Below are 17,544 nucleotides of genomic sequence, written 5' to 3'. Positions count from 1 at the left end.
ATGCAGACAAAGCAGCCCTGTCAGAAGCCCGCAGGGCAGTCTGGGCTCCTCTTCCTTCCCCAGTCTTCATATACCAAACCCCTCCAAAGCCTCATTCCTTGGAGGGCAGGAATCGCCCAGATGGGAGAGTAGCTTAGGCGGTGGTCCCTGAAATCTTTCAACTCAGCAGAGTGCAGAGAAACTGCCACAAAACAATCAAGGGCTACTCCTTGTCCAGGGGCCAGATTCCACCAACAGAGTTTTGAACCCGTGAGTCCCACTCCCCATGAGACACACGCTGCTTGTATGTCCACATGGCAGACAAGAACACTGAGGCTGGAGACATGGAGTCACTTGTTCAAGCTTCTATCCAATCCTATGCACCAGTGCAAGCAGGGAACCCACAGCCCTCACTTTTAACCATGGGGGAAAGTCTGCTTCCAAGAGTGACACGTTGAATTTGGAAGACAAGCTTAGGGGACAAAGGAAGCCTCTAGGCCTGGAGAAGTGGGGGAACTCAGCCCTCTGACCTGCAACTCTAGGGTCAGGTTGGATTTATCGGGCCAATGCAAACAGGCATAGGAGAGTCAATCTAGTTCCGGGAAAGTGAGTAAAGACCCAGATATGGAACTGTGCTTTGTGGCTGGGAACTAGTGAGCATTCGTGTGGAGAAAGAAACAGACCAGAGAGGGGAATGGAGAGCTGATGATGCACAGCATCACTGTCAGTGCAGGAGGGAGCCTAAACAAGCTCAGGAGCAGAGGGGACACCCATTCCTCAAGAAGGAAAGGAGTAAAAGGGTGCTGTACCCTGGGGTCGAGCAGAAGGCACTGGGATTGACAAGGTGGGAGAAGGAAAGGTGGAGGGGCACGGATGACCCAGGCACACAGGAGACTGCTGAGCACAGTGGGAGATGTGCTGACATTGAGAAGCTGAAGGGACACCTTAGCAGAGATGCCAAGGAAGCAGCTGGCTGGGTGGAGACCAGCCCCAGAGGGCACCACGGGTGGAGGGAAGCCATCTGGTGGTTCTCAGGATGTGCATGAGCGAATCTAGGAGGCTGGGTCAGAGCCTTGACTGGTCTCACCCAGAGACCATTTCTGGGTGCAGCAATGGCCCAGGGAAAGGAAGGGACTCTTGCAAGGTTACCCATGGTAGTCTACATTAGTATCTGTGTGCCCCTGCAGTGTGCTCACACTACCATGAGCTTCCAAGTCTGCAGTGTTGTCAAGCTCATTAATCCTTATGCCCCTCCAGTGATGGGAACATAGTATTATCCTCATAATACACTTGGGGAAGTTAAGTGACCTAACTCATAACAGAACAAGGATTTAACCAAGGTTCTGCTACCTCTCTGGCTCAGAAGCTCTGCTGGGTTAAGTAGAGAGAAGAATTTGTTCAAGAGCTTATGGAATCCACAGAGTGGGTTGAGAACCAGATTGGAGGCCCTCACCAAGAACACGGGATGGAGCAGAGCCAGTGAGGGAATCCCTGTTCTCCCCAGGTGGCCATGCCAGTGCCCCCAGCCCTGACCACCATCTGGGTCACAGTCCTGCTGGACGACTGCTCTGGGGTCTTAAGTGCCTGCAGCCCTTCCTGGAGGCACTTTCTCTGTCTCTCTTATAGACGCCAGTTCACTAACTCCCTCTAGCAGGTGCATGTTTTGGGTAGAGGGAAAGGGGGCTCTGGGTCACATGCCTAAGCCCTAGCTGCAAGGGAGCCTGGGAAGGTGAGGACCTAGCATTTCAGTTCGGGGGCAGGCAGTGGCCTCTGCCTTCACCCAGGGTTCCATGAGCCCAGCTTTAATATCTGGTCACCAAAGCAATCCTGAAGGTCCATACATGGTATAACCTGGGGCAAGCCCATCCCCTTCCTGGGCCTCTGACTCCTTGTCTATAGGGAGCAGGGAAGTGGGTTAGCTCAGCAGTGGTGCTCTGTTCTCCTCTGACCTCCCCCCATTCCACAGAGATGCCTCTGAGTCCGTCTCTGTCTGTGTCTCTGTCATGTCTCACTCTATTTCTGTGTGCCATTCTGTCTTCCTGTCTCTGTGTCTGAGTATCTCTTTTCATATATGTCATTTTTGATTTCTCTCTTGTGTTCTTTCCCACCTGATCTTCCCTTTACAGATCTCTCCTTCCCTCTATCCCTCCCTAACCCTTCTCTCTTCCCACTGCCCCTCCATCTCCCTTTCGGCTCTGTCTCTCATTCTATCTGCCCTGCCCTGGAACCTTCTCTTGCCTGTGCTTATGGTCTTTGTGACTGCAAAGAAGGGTCCTGCTGCCTCCTTCCGGGACTTAGCCCACTTTCCTTGGCAGAATTTCCAGGTGCAGGTTTGGCATCCTTGACCTAAGGCTCCCACCATTCCCTCCTGACCAAAGGCTTCCACTGGTCCCATCTGTAATGAGACATCTACTGGACAGGGAAGGAGAGCACACTCCACCTAACCTAACCCTTGGGGAGTGCTTTGCAGAACCCCATTCTAGAGACATGCCAAAGCACTGGTGTGTCCTGTCACATCAAGAATGGCTGTCCTCCTTTTGGGTTGGTGTGACCTTCTGTCACTCTGAGAGCCCCTACAACTCTGTGGCCTCTGGGTATTGTCTTGGGAAGTGACCATCTCTCTGTCTAGACTGAAAGGATCTCATCCCCAAAGGGATCTGGAGACAGCCTCTCAGCTCTTCTAGGGGCTGCTTCCAGTGTTGAGGGGAGAGCATAGGCTATTGCCAGCCAGAGTCTTCTACAGTATGTCATAGGAGCTGTGGGCTGGGAGAAGATTGTAATTCGGATCATATTGCTGCATGCTTGTCACCTATAGGAAGGATTTTCACCTTCTGTGGGCCTTGGTTTCTCTGTCCTAGGTGAGGCAGAGGTGGAGTTTGATGACATTTCTTGGTTTTAGGGAAACCTCTGTCTTAGGGACCCCCTGTTCACCTTCTCCTCCCTTCCTCCCTCAGCAGGCTAGTGTCATGGCGACCAACCCATTGAGTGTTGCTAGGGATGGCTGGAAGGAAGGAGCCCAGTACAGCACAGGCTAGAGCATGGGGTATGCACCTCCTTCCATGAGCTCCTCTCCTGGGAAGGGAGGTGACCTCACACAGTGAGCTGGGCTCCACCCACCCTCTTTCTGGGACCCAACTTGGTCTTTATTAAATTGTTCAGTGCCTTTGTGACTCAGCTTCCCCACTGTCCCCTGTAAGTATGGACTGTAATCCCCACTGTACCCACTCAAGGATGGCATCATGAATGAAAAGCCCAGTAAAAATAGAGAGTTGGGCGTTCTAGAAGCCCCAAGTGGGCCATCAAAGCCCAGAGAACAGTGTCCAAATAATATGGAAGAAATGTCATAAAAATGTCCTAACCGTAGATGTCCTAGGCAGATGAGAGGCCTTTCCCACTTAGAGTCTGGGTTTGGCAATGGTAGATTCTCAGTCTCTCTCTCAACATAGCACCCCTCCTAGGTCAGACTGGGTCTAAGATTGGATGAGTGTCACCAGCTGCCTGTTCCAATGTGCTAGGATTGGATCAAGACAGAGTGTGCAAGGTAGACTCCCGAGCCAGCTAACCGTAGTCAGCCTGTGGTAGTGTGAGGGCTGTGCAGGAATGTCAACTCAGGGAGATACAACTTGTTTGTGAAGCTCAGGGGAATGTGATATTGGCACCATGACATTGCCCCTGACCTCCACCCCACCAAACTCTGGCCACACTTCCTCAGTGGTCTCTTAAGTTGGGGTGAAAAGCAATTCGTCATGCCCCAGAGCATCATTGCCCAGTCCAGGCAGTGGTAGCCAGGCTGGGAGCAGATATTAGCAGGGAAACCTTTCCCACCAAAGGGAAGAAAAGTGACTCAAAGTCAAGATCAAGCCAGACAAGGAGATGGCGGGATCTGGAACCTTCCAACTCCAGACAGTAATGGGACTGAGTGTGGGCTATCTGGATCCTAAAGCATTTTCTTCTGATGATATGGATACTGTGTGGCCAAGACCCTGCGGAGGTGGCACAGTAGCTGCACGTGCTAAAACAGTGTAGCAGGAAGAGTTTCCTGCCTCCAGAGACACTGACTCCAGGATGATGCAGGAGGAAGTGTGTCCCAGGGGAGAGAGCTCTTGTTCTGTCTCTTCATTGTTAGGTTCCCATATGTCACTTCCTTTCCCTCTTTGAGCCCCATCAGACCAAATGAGGGAGAAGTTGCTTTCCCCCCTCTTAAATTCCCAAGGAGATGCCCACTGACTTAGTTTCCAGTGTGCTTTCCTTGGAACAGGCAAGGTATCCATGCCCAAAATCTGGAGGATGCTGCCCATAAGTTTTGTATTTAAGACTAACACTCCCTCCCCAACATGGATTTATATCTCAGTGACTGGAGTTCTGGCAGTGAGGTTGGCCTATCCTCTAGGGGCATGTGGGAGACCTAGATGCCTCCTGAGATATGTGTGACGGCTTTGTCGTCACCATGCAATTTGGTGGAGCCTGGGCACCCAAGATAGCAGATTATCCTCTTGGCCTTCCTTGATCCTCTTGCCCTCATTGAATTCCCTAGTAAACTTGGCAACAGTATCAGCTATGATCCATCCTGAGGACCCTGCATGATCATTTGTTTAGTGCTTAAGGGCCAGATAGGCTGGAGAGGTAGTTCAGTGTTAGATTACTTGCCTAGCATGTATGAGGCCTTCAGTTCCATCCCCAGGAAAAAAAGAAGGGAGGAAGGAAGGAAGGAAGGAAGGAAGGGAGGGAGGGAGGGAGGGAGGGAGGGAAGGAGGGAGGGGGAGAGAGAAAAATATGAAAGAAAGAAAGAAAGAAAGAAAGAAAGAAAGAAAGAAAGAAAGAAAGAAAGAAAGAAAGAAAGAAAGAAGCCACCCAAGCCTTCCTCTTAAGGGATCTTGACCTTGTGCAGAAAAAGGTAAAGCCTTGCTCCAGGGAGACTCTGGAATAGATGGGGAAATGTTACCTCTTTACAGGGACCATCAAGAGAACAGCTGCAGCTCAGTGTGAGCCAGGCAGAAGTGAGCAGCTGGACCCTCAGGAGGGCTAGAGCAGTCTTGGAAACCACCTGGAGAAACTGGGGCTGCTCTGGGCAGGATGCAGTAGAGTTTTGCTGTCCGTGGTGCTGAAAGTTCTGGGCCTCTGTGCTGATCTCGTTCTTTCAGTAAATATTGCTTCTGGCCCTCCCCACCTCTCTGCCATCACCTTCTCTCTCTATCTCCCTTCTTGGCATTTTCTTTCCATTAGCCAAGGACCATGCTGCTTTCCCCACAGTTTTCTTTGTTCTTTCCTCCCTACCTCACCTGTCTTTGCACTGTTTCCACTGTAACTACCACCAAAACTGTTTCATCCCAGCCCCTGTCTTCCATGGTCCCTGTCTCAGAGATAGAGGTGCCAATCTAGGAAGCACTTGAAAGTAATGTAGGCATGTTTGGAGTTGCCATGGCTTGGTGGTTTACTGGCATTCAGTAAATTTGGAAGCCTCACACAACCAAAACCTTGACTCACTTGAGATACTAATAGCATCATTGGGAACCAATTTACTTACTTTTCCTGAGACAGGAAACAGAGGCCAAGAGAGATATGACTTAACCATGGTCATCTAGCCAGCCAGGGTTAACCCTGTGTCTAGATTATAACCCCATGTCCTAGCCAGGCCTTTGGACTATCCTTGATGAGTCACTGAATCAAGAACTACTATCAAAGTGTTAACAACTGACAGGGGGAGAACATTTTGCTTCAGGGACTTTTAACAGGTCGGGCCACTCTGGGGATAGGGACAGGCTACCTAAACTACAGAGCCTTGAACCACAGAGCCCTGCTGTGGAAGACCCCGCCTGCACCATTCAGAACCTAATGCCCATGGCAGGCCACATAGCACACCATCAGCATTGATCCTCAGCAGGGGCACCTGTGTTGTTATGGTAACGAGTACCCACCTCGTCTCCAGCCCTGTGGTTCTGACATTGCCACCTGCCCTCAGTCTTTCCATGGCCATCCTCCTGTGGTTCCTGAGGGGAGGGCTCTTCCTCTCTTTTATCCAAAGCTGTGCCTGAGGGCTCGGTGCCCTCATTAGCTGCAGCGGACATGTCTATCTTCCAATCCTCTGGATCCCAGTGTCTGTAGCCAGAACCTCAGCCCCAGACAGGGCTCGCCCCCAGAGGGAAGTCCCTTCCATCCCACATGCCACATCTCAGACCCTGCTTTTCAAGATTCAGCCAATCCAAACCAGTTCAATTCAACCCTCAGGGACTCAATGGCTTGTTGCTGAGGAAGGGGGGGACCCAATGACTCCAATACGAGGGATCCAATGACTCCAGTATGGTCTCTGCCTATTTGTCTGTCCCGAGGGAGCTCAAGTCTGGGAGCAAAGAAAAGGATTAGGTCCAAAGAGACACAGTCCATAGAATTACGACAATCTATCTGAAATAGATTTTTTGCTTTTCATACTATAGATTGTGGGACAATAGTGGACTGTGAAATCAATTTAGTGGGTCATGACCAGCATTTGTATATGACATGAACAGAATACATTAGAACAGAATAGAAAGAAAACCATTGTAGCGGTTTTCAAGATACGTTTCACTCTGTGAAACTGGATTTCAGGCAAGTGTGGGTGTCTGTGTGTGTGTATGTGTGTGTGTGTTGGATCATGATACAAAGTGTGTTATTGTGGCTCAAGAACAATGAAGTGTGAAGGCCTATGTTCCAAGAGGTAGGAATATATAGAAGGTATTTAGAGGAAAAAAGAAAAGATTGCTTTAGACCTGGGGTGTTGGGGAAGGATCCATGGAGGAGGTGGCACTTGAACTGGGGTTCAAGAGAAAGGAGTGAGTGGGACTCAGGAGGGTGTTTAAGGCTGGGCCAGCACAGAGCGGGGTTGTGCCAGGCCTGTTAGCACAGCGTCAACTGCAAGGGAGAGTGGGAGACGTGGGCCTGGGTGTTGAGGGCCTTGAGTCTCCTGTCAAGAAGGTGGGACTTTATTCTTAAAGCAGTAGAGAGCTATTTGTGGCTTTTAAGCAGGAATCAGCATGGTTGAGGGGTCAGGACAAGCAGCAGGGGGGCATGAAAAGACTGTCCAGGCAAAAGGACTGGAGAAAGTGCTGAGAGAGGGACAGGAGGAGGTGGATTGCAGAGCAAGGAAAGGAAGGGACAGAATCCATGGCACTCGGGGCCTCGAGGCATTGTTGGGAGGACAGAAAAGCCTTCCCCTTGCAGCCTCTCCATCCTGACCCCACTCCCTTCCACAAGCCCATTCCCAGTCAGTGTCCCCACGAGATGTCATGCTTGGGAAACAGATATTCTGAAGCCCTGACCTCAGAGAGCCCCCACACTTCTCAGAAAGACCAGATTCACACCTGGACAACTCTGACTGGTCACAAGACAAAGACTGGAGTGTGGGGCTGGGGTGAACAGGACTGGGGGTGCCCAGGAGAGAGAAAGCGAGGGGATGGAAGTATATTCAGGAAAACTGGATACCTATGAGCACTTTCCAAGAAGATCATTATTTCTGCCCTTTCAGCTCTGACCCAAATCCAGGTCTGTTTCACCTCACCCTTCATGCACCTCACAGGGACTCTAAACCCCCATCAGAAAGACATGTGAATCTTACAAAGGATCTGCCCTTATTCTTATCTGCCAGGATACCTTTATTCTTTCCTTCAGTGATGTCCCTGACTCACATGTTGAGGCAGTCCCCCCACCTCCCGCCCACTTCAGAATCACAATGTGGAATGAATGTTTGTGAGAAAGATTGGTTGTATGCATCAGAGGTCCAAGACCACCTGGGAGCCAGTTGCCAGGGACAAGGGTGAGGGACAGGTCTCCTCTCCTCAAGGGTCAGGATAAGACCAGGACAATCCCCTGACTGACTCCTTCAACCCGCCAGAGATGCGCCTCACGCTGACAGGCCCCAGAGGCAGGACTAGGCTGGCCATAACCCTGAGTTTGAAAAATCAGAGCTCAGAGCACCAAATTAAAGAATAATTAAGCTAATAGAATCTCCCCGTTGTTTTTGCTCTCTGGCAAGTGCTCCTTAATAATTCCGTTGCTTTTAACTCACTGTCGGCCCAACGGAAGTGGGTTTTTAAGTAACTTAATTATTTCAGAACTTGCTGCTTCCAAATACAATCTAAGGTTCCCCCTCCAGCCCTGTGACTTGGTGCTCTGTGAGCTATTTATTTTCATTAGCTTTGTATTGTATATCGAACATAAGCCAAAAAGAAAAAATACACAAAAACCTGCCCATTAGCCAGAGCAGAACCCTGGTACAAATCACCCCCAAACGATGCACTGTTCAGAATTGCAGTCAAGTGGGGGGCGGTGGGGCGAGGCAGCTCATGGTGTAATGCAGAGCAGAGGCAGACAAAGGGCTCTGGGGGTCCTCTGGAGTGGGGAGGAGGCCCTCCTGGTTGGAAGTTAAGGGCACCATGTCCACAGGGGGTGGCTCAGGCATTAAGCCTCCACCCACAGTAGTCAGAGCTAGGACTGAGAGAAGGGCAGGTACCAGCAGCTTTCCTCCTTTGGGCCTTCCCCTTCAATCCAAGTGCACTTTTCTACGTTGGACGTTAGACATTGCTGCCTTTTCATGAACCATATTCCAACTTTAAGGAGGATGCTGGATCCCGAACACTTGGAGACATGGCACGGTGCTCTCCCAGGCAGCGGCAGCTCAGGGGCAGGAACACAGCCCAAATCTCCCTCAGGCCTGTTCACCTTGACTTAGAAGCCCAAAGGTCAAGAATGTAGAGCCCAGAGGCAGACCTGGGTTGGACTTCGTTTTTCAGTGTCCTTGGCCAGCAGCTTCATCTCTTTGTGCTTCGGTTTCCAGCTTCCTCCCTATGAATGGGTGGATTCTGTGTTAGTACCTGCTTCATAGGCTTGTCATGAGGATCGAATGGACAAGCATCTCTGAAGCGTTTAGAAGAAGAACTGGCACTTGGAAACACACGCTAGGCCCGCTATGCCCCTGGTAGCTGGTGCTAAAATGCAAACGCTCACACTGGGGTAAAGAACTATGGAACTCATAAATACAAAGTGACCAAGGGAAGGGTGGCCATTATTTATTCCGCTAAAGGCATCAGACCTTTAGACACACATCCAGTGCTCACAATTAGGTGCAATTTCCACGTAAATGACTTTCACTTAGATTTTCAGAGGTGCCTTGTATATCTGGACCCAGGGAAACTAAAGAAGGTGGACTTTGTCCTGCAGGCACCAGGCAGCCAGGGAGGGTTCTTGAGGGGTGGAAGTGACCCGACTCTTGGTGACTGAAATCTTTTGTAGGGAATGCCTACCGAGAGTGCTTAGACAACGGGACGTGGGCCTCAAAGATCAACTATTCACAGTGCGAACCCATTTTGGATGACAAGGTAAGTACACCCCCCACCACTGCCGTGACCCTGGTCCTCATATAGGTATTAGGACTAGGGTTGAGCACAGAGGATCTCAAGGGTGACAGAACCAGTTCTGTGTCATCCAACCATTCATTTGTGTGCCTCATGCCCGTATTCCTCCTGTCCTACCCTGTCTCAGTAACACTGTGGTGGGGGTCAGGAAGGGGGACAAGGGGTCCCATCTCCAGGAGAGCGTGGGCCAAGGCAGCATGGGACACAGAAAGGAAATGACCAGGTGGCCAGTGCTCCCCAGCATCTAATAGGCTGTGACTGCACACGCTCCTCCTCCCCTGAACCTCGGTTTCCTCATCTGGCATTCTGATTTTGTGACTCCATGTGAAAACAAGCGTAGCCTCCCACAAGGCCCATCCCCCAGGAAGCTGGGTTTTATGCTGAGACCTCTCCTGCTCTGCTCCACTCTCACTCTAGAGAGAGTCCCCCCCCCCCCCGGGGTCACTATAGTGCTGCCGTTGAACTCAGGCGCCCCACGTGACAGGCAAGCACTTTACCACTGAGCCACACCCTCAGCAAGCTGTGCCCCCCTCCTGATCCCAGCGCCATCCTCTCCTCTCTCACCCAACACAGCCCTCGGTGGGGGTGAAACTTTTGCCCCAAATGAAGTCCCACTCCAGAGGCAGAAGCATTTGCCTCCCCTGAAGAAGTGAGGCCACAGAGGGGCAGGCAGGGGGCCATAAGGCCAGCCCTCTGTCCTCACCTCTTCATTCTTACAGGCCAAGAGTCAGTGGTGCCTGGAAGCGGGGGTGCGTGGGGCCTTGACTCACCCTGGCTGGAGGGAGTCCACTGGCTTTGTTGAGAATTGCCAGTACCTGGCGATAACAACAAACTGCCTGACGGACGGTTTGGATGTCTAATGCTCGTTGACGCTGCACTCCCTCTTTGCTATACCCAGGGCAAACCCATCCCCAGGCATCTCCAGACTTCCCGTACGTCGCTGCTTCTGAGGTAGGAAGGCAGGTTGACCCTAATGTACAGATGTCAGAACTGAGGCCCAGACATGAACTAGCTCACCCTCAGGTGCTCAGCCAGCTCGGGGTTCGGCAGAGACTCAACCTAGATGTAGCATTATAGAGCCTAGATTTTTCTTTATTAATCTGTACGTATGTTTCTGGGATATCTCAGAATAGACCATGTCCAAATGTGCCTCCCCCAACAACAACAAAAAAAAAACATGTTGGGAGGCCTGGCCACAGCCATTTATAACAAGAGCCACCAAGACCAACAGGAGTGAGCTCATGGAGACTGAGGCATGGTGGTGACACTTGGAGCATCTGCTGCCCCCAAGGTCAAGACACACAGGAGTGGGCATGGCTGGAGTACCCAGGCCCATCCCCACATGTTCATGGCCCCCGTCTCCCGTGTCTGTCTGTCTGTCTGTCCAGCAGAGGAAATATGACCTGCACTACCGCATAGCTCTCGTTGTCAACTACCTGGGCCACTGTGTCTCTGTGGCAGCCCTGGTGGCCGCCTTCCTGCTTTTCCTGGCTCTGAGGTAAGTCTGCCTCCCAACCTGCCTTCTCTTCCTCTTCATCTCTCCTGGACACCTCACCTCTGCTCTGAGCACCTTAGAGCCAGTTGACAGAGGAGGGATGGGCCTGGTGCTGGGCACTGACCATCAGCAGGCCTGTGGGATGCCAAGCAGGCCCAACCAGGGCCTCCATGGGTGGGAACTGGTTCCTGGGGTAGCCCTATCCCCACTCCAGGCTTGGTCTCTACCTGGCCTTAGGGTGACTTCAGTCTCAGCTGACCCTTGAGCCCCACTGAACCCTGGTCCCGGCCCCATCTGAGCTCTGACCCCAGGTGGACTCACCCCAGCTGACGCTGGCTGACCCCTGCCCGGGGCCTCCCACAGGAGCATCCGCTGCCTGCGGAACGTGATTCACTGGAACCTCATCACCACCTTCATCCTGCGAAACGTCATGTGGTTCCTGCTACAGCTCATCGACCACGAAGTGCATGAAAGCAATGAGGTCACTGCTCGGGGAGACCCGGGGCTGGGCTGGGGGTCTGGCTCTGGGGGTATCCATTCTCTGCTCGATACTCAGGTGCAAAACTAAACATGAGCTCACTTCCACCCCAGTCACTGTCCCCCCAGGACCAGGGAGGCAGGGGCCAGGGCTGCCAGGCCAGGGCCTTAGGAGCCGCATAAGCCTGACTGGTTTATTCCATTCCGGTCTCCATCTTGTGAATTCGGGTGCCTTAGAGAAAGAGAGAATAGAACTAACCTCTGTTGAACTTTCTCTCAATGAATCCCAATGAGAGACGGCTAGGGGTCATTTCCTCCTTGACCCAGATGTGGAAACTGAGACCAGAGAGGTTCAGCGACTCTCTCAGGTCAGTGCTATAATGATGCCTCCACATCACGGGCTTCCCTGGTGTTAGGTGTCCACCCTGGATTTGTGTCAACTGTGTCCCGGTCATTAGAAAACTGTAGACGAGACTGGGGCCAATACAGCTCCTCAGCACACCCATGAGAGCAAAGCCTTGAGGCTTCTCCACACTTTTTCCTCAGAGGGCCTGAATCTCAGCAGACACTAATCCGGTTTGATCCTTAATTGGACCTCACCCTGAGTCAAGTTCAAACAGATTTAATCAGATGCCTTTAGTACCAGTGAGACATCACTTCACTTACAGAAAAGGCCAGGGTCGGAGTAGGGAATCTTTACCCTCCCACCTAGAAAGCAGGACTTTCTACAATGAAGGAGACAGACATGGGCCAAAGATCAGGGCTGAGACCATGGGGCAAAGCAGCAGAGCAGCTAGCTGCTCAGCACAGGAGGGTATCCAGGAGCCAGGGGTGTCAGAGCCAGACAGGGAGGAGCTGAATGCTCCCTTGACCCACGGCTAGCTCACACCCCAGCCTGCTGTCTCCACCATTCTTCATGTCCCAGCCTTGGCTCTGAGTTGCCCTGGGGTTGAGTCAACAGGAAAGAAGACCAAGTCCGGGCTTCCAGGCTTGGAGGTCTGTGGCCTAGACCTTGGCTCTGGTTTGTCTACTCTGTGGCTCTAGGCACAGCAAGGTGCTGGGGTGGGGGTCACCTTGCTCAGAAGGACAGGTACAAATCCACCTCTGCCAAGGAGGCAAATCAAAACGGCAGCCACACTCACAACCTCAACACTCCTCCTTGATGCCTGTCTGTGCCACCCCTCACTTCCTCTTACCATCCCTTAAGGCAGTGTCAGTTACAGCTCAGGGAGGCACGTGACTTGCCCCCAGCCAGGGCCGATGGTTCCAAGTCCAGAAGCTCCCAAGCCACAGGCTCTGCAGAAACCCTCCTAGGCTGCAGCTCCTCCCCACACTCCCTTGACTCTTCTCTCACTGGTTTTCATTTTTTTTTCCAAATGAAATTTCATATCCCATTCCTACACGAGAGCCCGCCTGACTTGCTCTGAATTGAAGGTGACCCGGAACGTGATGGTGAAAACACAACACAGTTCAGTTCCAGCCTTCCAGCTCCCCTCTTCCTTTATTAAGAAGAGACATTGAGAGGAGTGGGGAGATGTTAAACCCATGGGCACCAGGGAGAATGGCCCCTCAGTCTCAGGGGGAGAGTGAAAGAGTTGGGGAAGTACTAACTTTTTTGGAGTGAGATTCAGTGGGGTTTGATGCCACATCCATCCACCCACTTTGGGTGGCCCACACCTCACTGTCCTTCCTGGGCAGGTCAGCCCTGCTGGGCCCCAGGAGTCCCTGACAACCCCTGCCCCATGCACAGGTCTGGTGCCGCTGCATCACCACCATCTTCAACTACTTTGTGGTCACCAACTTCTTCTGGATGTTTGTAGAAGGCTGCTACCTCCACACCGCCATCGTCATGACCTACTCCACTGAGCGTCTGCGCAAGTGGCTCTTCCTCTTCATCGGATGGTGTGAGGCTCCCAGGAGTGGCAGGGACCCATGGGGGAGGGGGCACTGCTGACAAGGTCCTCTCCCCTCACCCGTGTCCAGTGGTACAGAGGAAAAAGCCAGGAGTCCCTCCAAAAGATGGTCCACACCTGGCCCTGCTCCCTTGTCCAGAGTGACCAGTCCAAAGACTCTTGTCTCTGGCTTTAGAAAAGAAACTGGCCAGGTCCAGTAGCACTCACCTATAATCCAGGCCACTCAGAATGCTGAGGCAGGAGGATCTCAAGTTCAAGGTCAACCTTAGCAACTTAGTGAGACCCTCAGCAACTTAGCAAGATCCCCTCTCCAAAAAAATAAAAATAAAAATAAAAGACTATGGGCATCTCGGTCAAATAAAGCGACCCTGGGTTTGATTTCCAGTTCCAAAGGAAAAGAGAGAGAGAAACTTGATGGTTGTACCTTCCTGTCACAAAAATCTCCAAAAGCACATCATTCCCTGCTTGGAGAAGAGAGAGGGTGGGGTAATCCAGGAATAGGGCATCCCTGGGCCATGGATGGCCTGCAGTTGGGAAAGCAGAAATGTAGTCCCAGAACCCTGTGGTCCCCTACCCTGAATTCTACAAGAGGGTCCCTGTCCATCTTTGTGTCCCCTGCAGCACGTGTCTGTCCTTCTTTCAGGCATCCCCTGCCCCATCATCATCGCCTGGGCAGTTGGCAAACTCTACTATGAGAATGAACAGTAAGTAGGATGGGCCGCCATTTGGATTGTGGGTTAGCACAGGTCAGCCTGGGGCTCAGGCCAAGCTGTAGCCATGGCAGGTTTTCTTTCCTGTTGTCCTGAGACTGGAAGAAATATCCTCATTCCCCGGAATGCTTACATGGTGGGTTTCAAGGCAGCTTTGTTGAATTCCATGAGGAGCTGAGGTTCCTTGAAGTGCCCCGTAAGTGTGGCTCTTTCAGCCATAGAGATGTCTTCTTCCTCAGAGTTGGATGCAGCAGATCTGGCCAAGAATCTGTGGATGAGACCGAGGTCTCTGGGCTCTCTATCCAAGGCCGCATCAATGAGCATTTGATGGGGTCCCCCAAGAGCTTGCTTCTTTTGTTTTATCTTAAATTGTATTTATTTCACTCTTATTTGTGTGTGTGTGATTTTTTTAATGTTGTTATTTGTGCATTATAGTAGGGGGGTTCACTTTGATGTATTCATATGCCTATAGCATAATTTGGTCCATTTCAATCCCCTCTCTCTCCCCTCTCCTGATCCCATTCATTTCCTCTATGTTCTTCCTTCTATTTACTTGTTGTTTTTTCAACTGGTGCACTATAGTTACACATAAAAACAAAATTCACCGTGATACATTCATTCACGTACATAGCAAATTTGGTCAATGTCATTCCACAGTTCCTCCCCTTCCATCCCTCTTCATTCCCTCTCTATCCCCTTTCTCTACTCCACTGTTCTCCCTTCTATTTTCATGGGATCCTGTCCCCCACCCCACTTTTTAATTCTTTATTTCTCTCTAGCTTCTGCCTATGAGAGAAAACATTCGAACCTGGTCTTTTTGAGTCTGGCTTATTTCTCTTAGCATGATGGTCTCCAGTTCCATCCATTACCAGCAAATGACATAATTTCATTCTTATTTATGGCCGAGTAAAACTTCACCGTGTATCTATATCACATTTCCTTTATCCATTTGTCTGATGACAGGCACCTAGGCTGGTTCCATAACTTGGCTACTGTGAGTTGTGCTATCAACATTGCGATGCATGTATTGCTATAGTATGCTGAATTTTAGTTCTTTTGGATATATACCAAGGAACAGGATAGCTGGGTCACATGGGTGGTTCCATTGCTGGTCTTTCATGAAATCTCCACACTGCTTTCCAAAATGGTTATACCAATTTTCAGTCCCACCAACAATATGTGAGTGCACCTTTCTTCCACATCCTTATTTACAATTATTATCATTTGTTTTCTTGATGATTTCCATTCTAACTGGGGTGATATAAAATCCCAGTGTAGTTTGATTTGTATTTCCCTGATTGCTAAGGATGTTAAATATTATTTCATATACTTGTCCATTTTCATTTCTTCTTTGGGGAACTTTCTGTTTAGATCATTTTCCCATTTATTGATTGGGGGTTTTTTTTATATTTTTTGAGTTCTTTATGTATTCTGGATATTAACCTTCTATCAATGTAGCTAGCAAAGATTTTCTTCCATTCCATAGGTGTTCAGAAGAGCTTGTTTTTTGACACCACAGTCTCTGCCTAAGTGCAGTGACCCATCCTAGGGTCCTCTCTGCATCAGAGTCTGGTACACTGAGCCATGGCCCAGAAAATAGCTCTGCCACAGGCCAGCCAAGGAATAACCAAGAAGTTAGCTGTCAACAGCTGAGAGAGGGGGTCCCTGGGGACCATCAATCTCTGTGTGCAGGTCTCTATAGCATTTCAGGGGCTGCAGAGTATTTAGGGGTTGGGATAAAGATGGGGTGGAATTCCAGGAGCTTAACATTAGGAAAGGCTCATAAAGGTAAAAGATGCCCAAGACTAGACGGTCTGACTTGGTAGGTTGTGAGCTTCCTGTCAAAGGGGGTGTTCAAAAAGAGACCAGAAATTCAGGCAGCGGGGGAGGTTCCTGTCTGAGGCTGGTGTACACTGGATAACCTCTGAAGTTGTAACAGACATAGTTTCCTAAAGTCAATGGACCCTCCCTGAGGTCCAGTAGTTGCTGGCAGTGCCAGATTGAGACCTGGCCCACTCCTTCCTCTGGACGCTCAAGCCTCTCCCTGACCCAGCCTCCCTGGAGAACAAACCAAGCCCTTGGCAGCCAGTGAGGCCAGCCAGGCAGCAGGCTCCTTCCACTGGGTACAGAAGGCTCAGCTCAAAGCCTGAAAGACCCAGCTCGGGCAGGAGGAGGCTCCACCTCCACATCTGTTGCTTTGTGTAGCTGAGCGTCTGGACACAGAGCAGCAGGTTCTGAGCAATGTGGGAACAGGTGGCACCGGGCAGATAGGTCCTAGGCCACTGAGGGGAGCCCAGCTCCCCATTCCCATGCTCCTGCATGCCCAGCCCTGTGTCCCGCTGCCTGCAATGGAGTGGGGAACTGAGGAGGAGACTTTCCCTTGGTCTGGCTGGGAAGATCAGACCCACCCCATGGAGGAAAAGACAGCTCTGGGCCAGGGGGGTCAGTGGGCTGGGGCTGTCCACAGACTTTCTAGGAAAGAGCAGCCCTGAAGATGGGGCTCAGGAAGGGTCAAGCTGGAAGATGAGCTGGTTCCAAGTTGGGAGTGGTTCCCCTTGGCCCAGCTCAGCAGGCCATCCACTGCCACCCCATCTTTGCAGGTGCTGGTTTGGCAAGGAGCCTGGCGACCTGGTGGACTACATCTACCAGGGCCCCATCATCCTCGTGCTCCTGGTAGGTCCTCAGTGGGAACTGGGATGGCGCTGGGGCCCTGGGAGAGCAGCAGAGGATCCACCCAAGTAGAGATGCATGGAAAGATGTCACCTGGGCAGCCCCTGGCAACCCTGTACCTGCTGCGCACCACGGCGCTTCCCAGAACCACCCAATTCTCCCTCCTCAGGCTCTGGGGAGCCCTCTGCTCCTCTCTGGACCTCAAGCTCTGGGTGGAGGCGGGGACTGGTTGGTGGAGTTCTAGTACCTTCCCCCCATCTGACTTCCCCTTGCCAGGTACAATGCTGAGACAGCCAAGTGAGCAGGCAGCTGGGGGCAAGAGTAGGGTGTGCGGCTTCTGTTCAGCCCGGACTTGCATTCCTCTCTGCCCCCAGCCACCCCCTCTGGGGTGCCGCCCACCACCCCAACATAGAGCGGCAGATCCCAAATGCAGCATAATGAGCAATTGTTCCTTGTCCGGCCCCCCGCCCTTTGCCAATGTATTCGCATCTAAGGTATAATTGCCACCACATCTTTAATCCACAACGAGCTTTAATTAAGATAGAGTTTAAGCAGAGGCTGCTGCAGCAAAAAGGACCCATTATATATCATACATTTAAAAAAAAACATATAAAAAAGCCCCATAAGAAATTGGCATTTACGTAAGACTTATTTCAGGCTCGGTAATTTCAGGCTCCGGTATGTACTGGCTTCCTTAAAGGGCCACTGCACCCTCTGAGAGAGCACAATCCTCCTCTCGTACACAGCAGGTGCTCAGTGGGGCTTTCTTTTGTCTACCATGGAGACAATTACTGTTTATCTCTATTTCCTTACTCTCCTCCTTGTTATGACTTCCGGGATTCATTGGACCCCTTCTTTGGATTGTCCTTGATGTCTGTCAACTGATGGTGACTAGGAAGTTTTGTCACCCACTGCCT

At 51.2% G+C, this 17,544-nt stretch overlaps 1 protein-coding gene across 4 annotated transcripts in view; it reads left to right on the top strand.

Moving 5' to 3' along the window:
• Crhr2 (corticotropin releasing hormone receptor 2) overlaps positions 1-17,544 on the top strand; it is a 45,642-nt gene that overhangs the window by 19,436 nt on the left and 8,662 nt on the right. For 2 of the 4 annotated variants that reach the window (XM_076863765.2, XM_076863768.2), the window contains 6 exons: positions 9,241-9,326; positions 10,754-10,860; positions 11,221-11,338; positions 13,085-13,238; positions 13,891-13,951; positions 16,558-16,630. In XM_076863765.2, coding sequence (XP_076719880.1) covers positions 9,241-9,326; positions 10,754-10,860; positions 11,221-11,338; positions 13,085-13,238; positions 13,891-13,951; positions 16,558-16,630 — 599 coding nt within the window. Of the gene's footprint in view, positions 1-9,240; positions 9,327-10,750; positions 10,861-11,220; positions 11,339-13,084; positions 13,239-13,890; positions 13,952-16,557; positions 16,631-17,544 lie in introns of all 4 variants that reach the window. The other 2 variants (XM_076863760.2, XM_076863767.2) reach the window with 1 other exon arrangement.

Source organism: Callospermophilus lateralis, chromosome 1, assembly GCF_048772815.1.
Source record: "Callospermophilus lateralis isolate mCalLat2 chromosome 1, mCalLat2.hap1, whole genome shotgun sequence".
Taxonomy (NCBI): domain Eukaryota; kingdom Metazoa; phylum Chordata; class Mammalia; order Rodentia; family Sciuridae; genus Callospermophilus; species Callospermophilus lateralis.
This window is presented reverse-complemented; position numbering and strand designations above follow the sequence as displayed.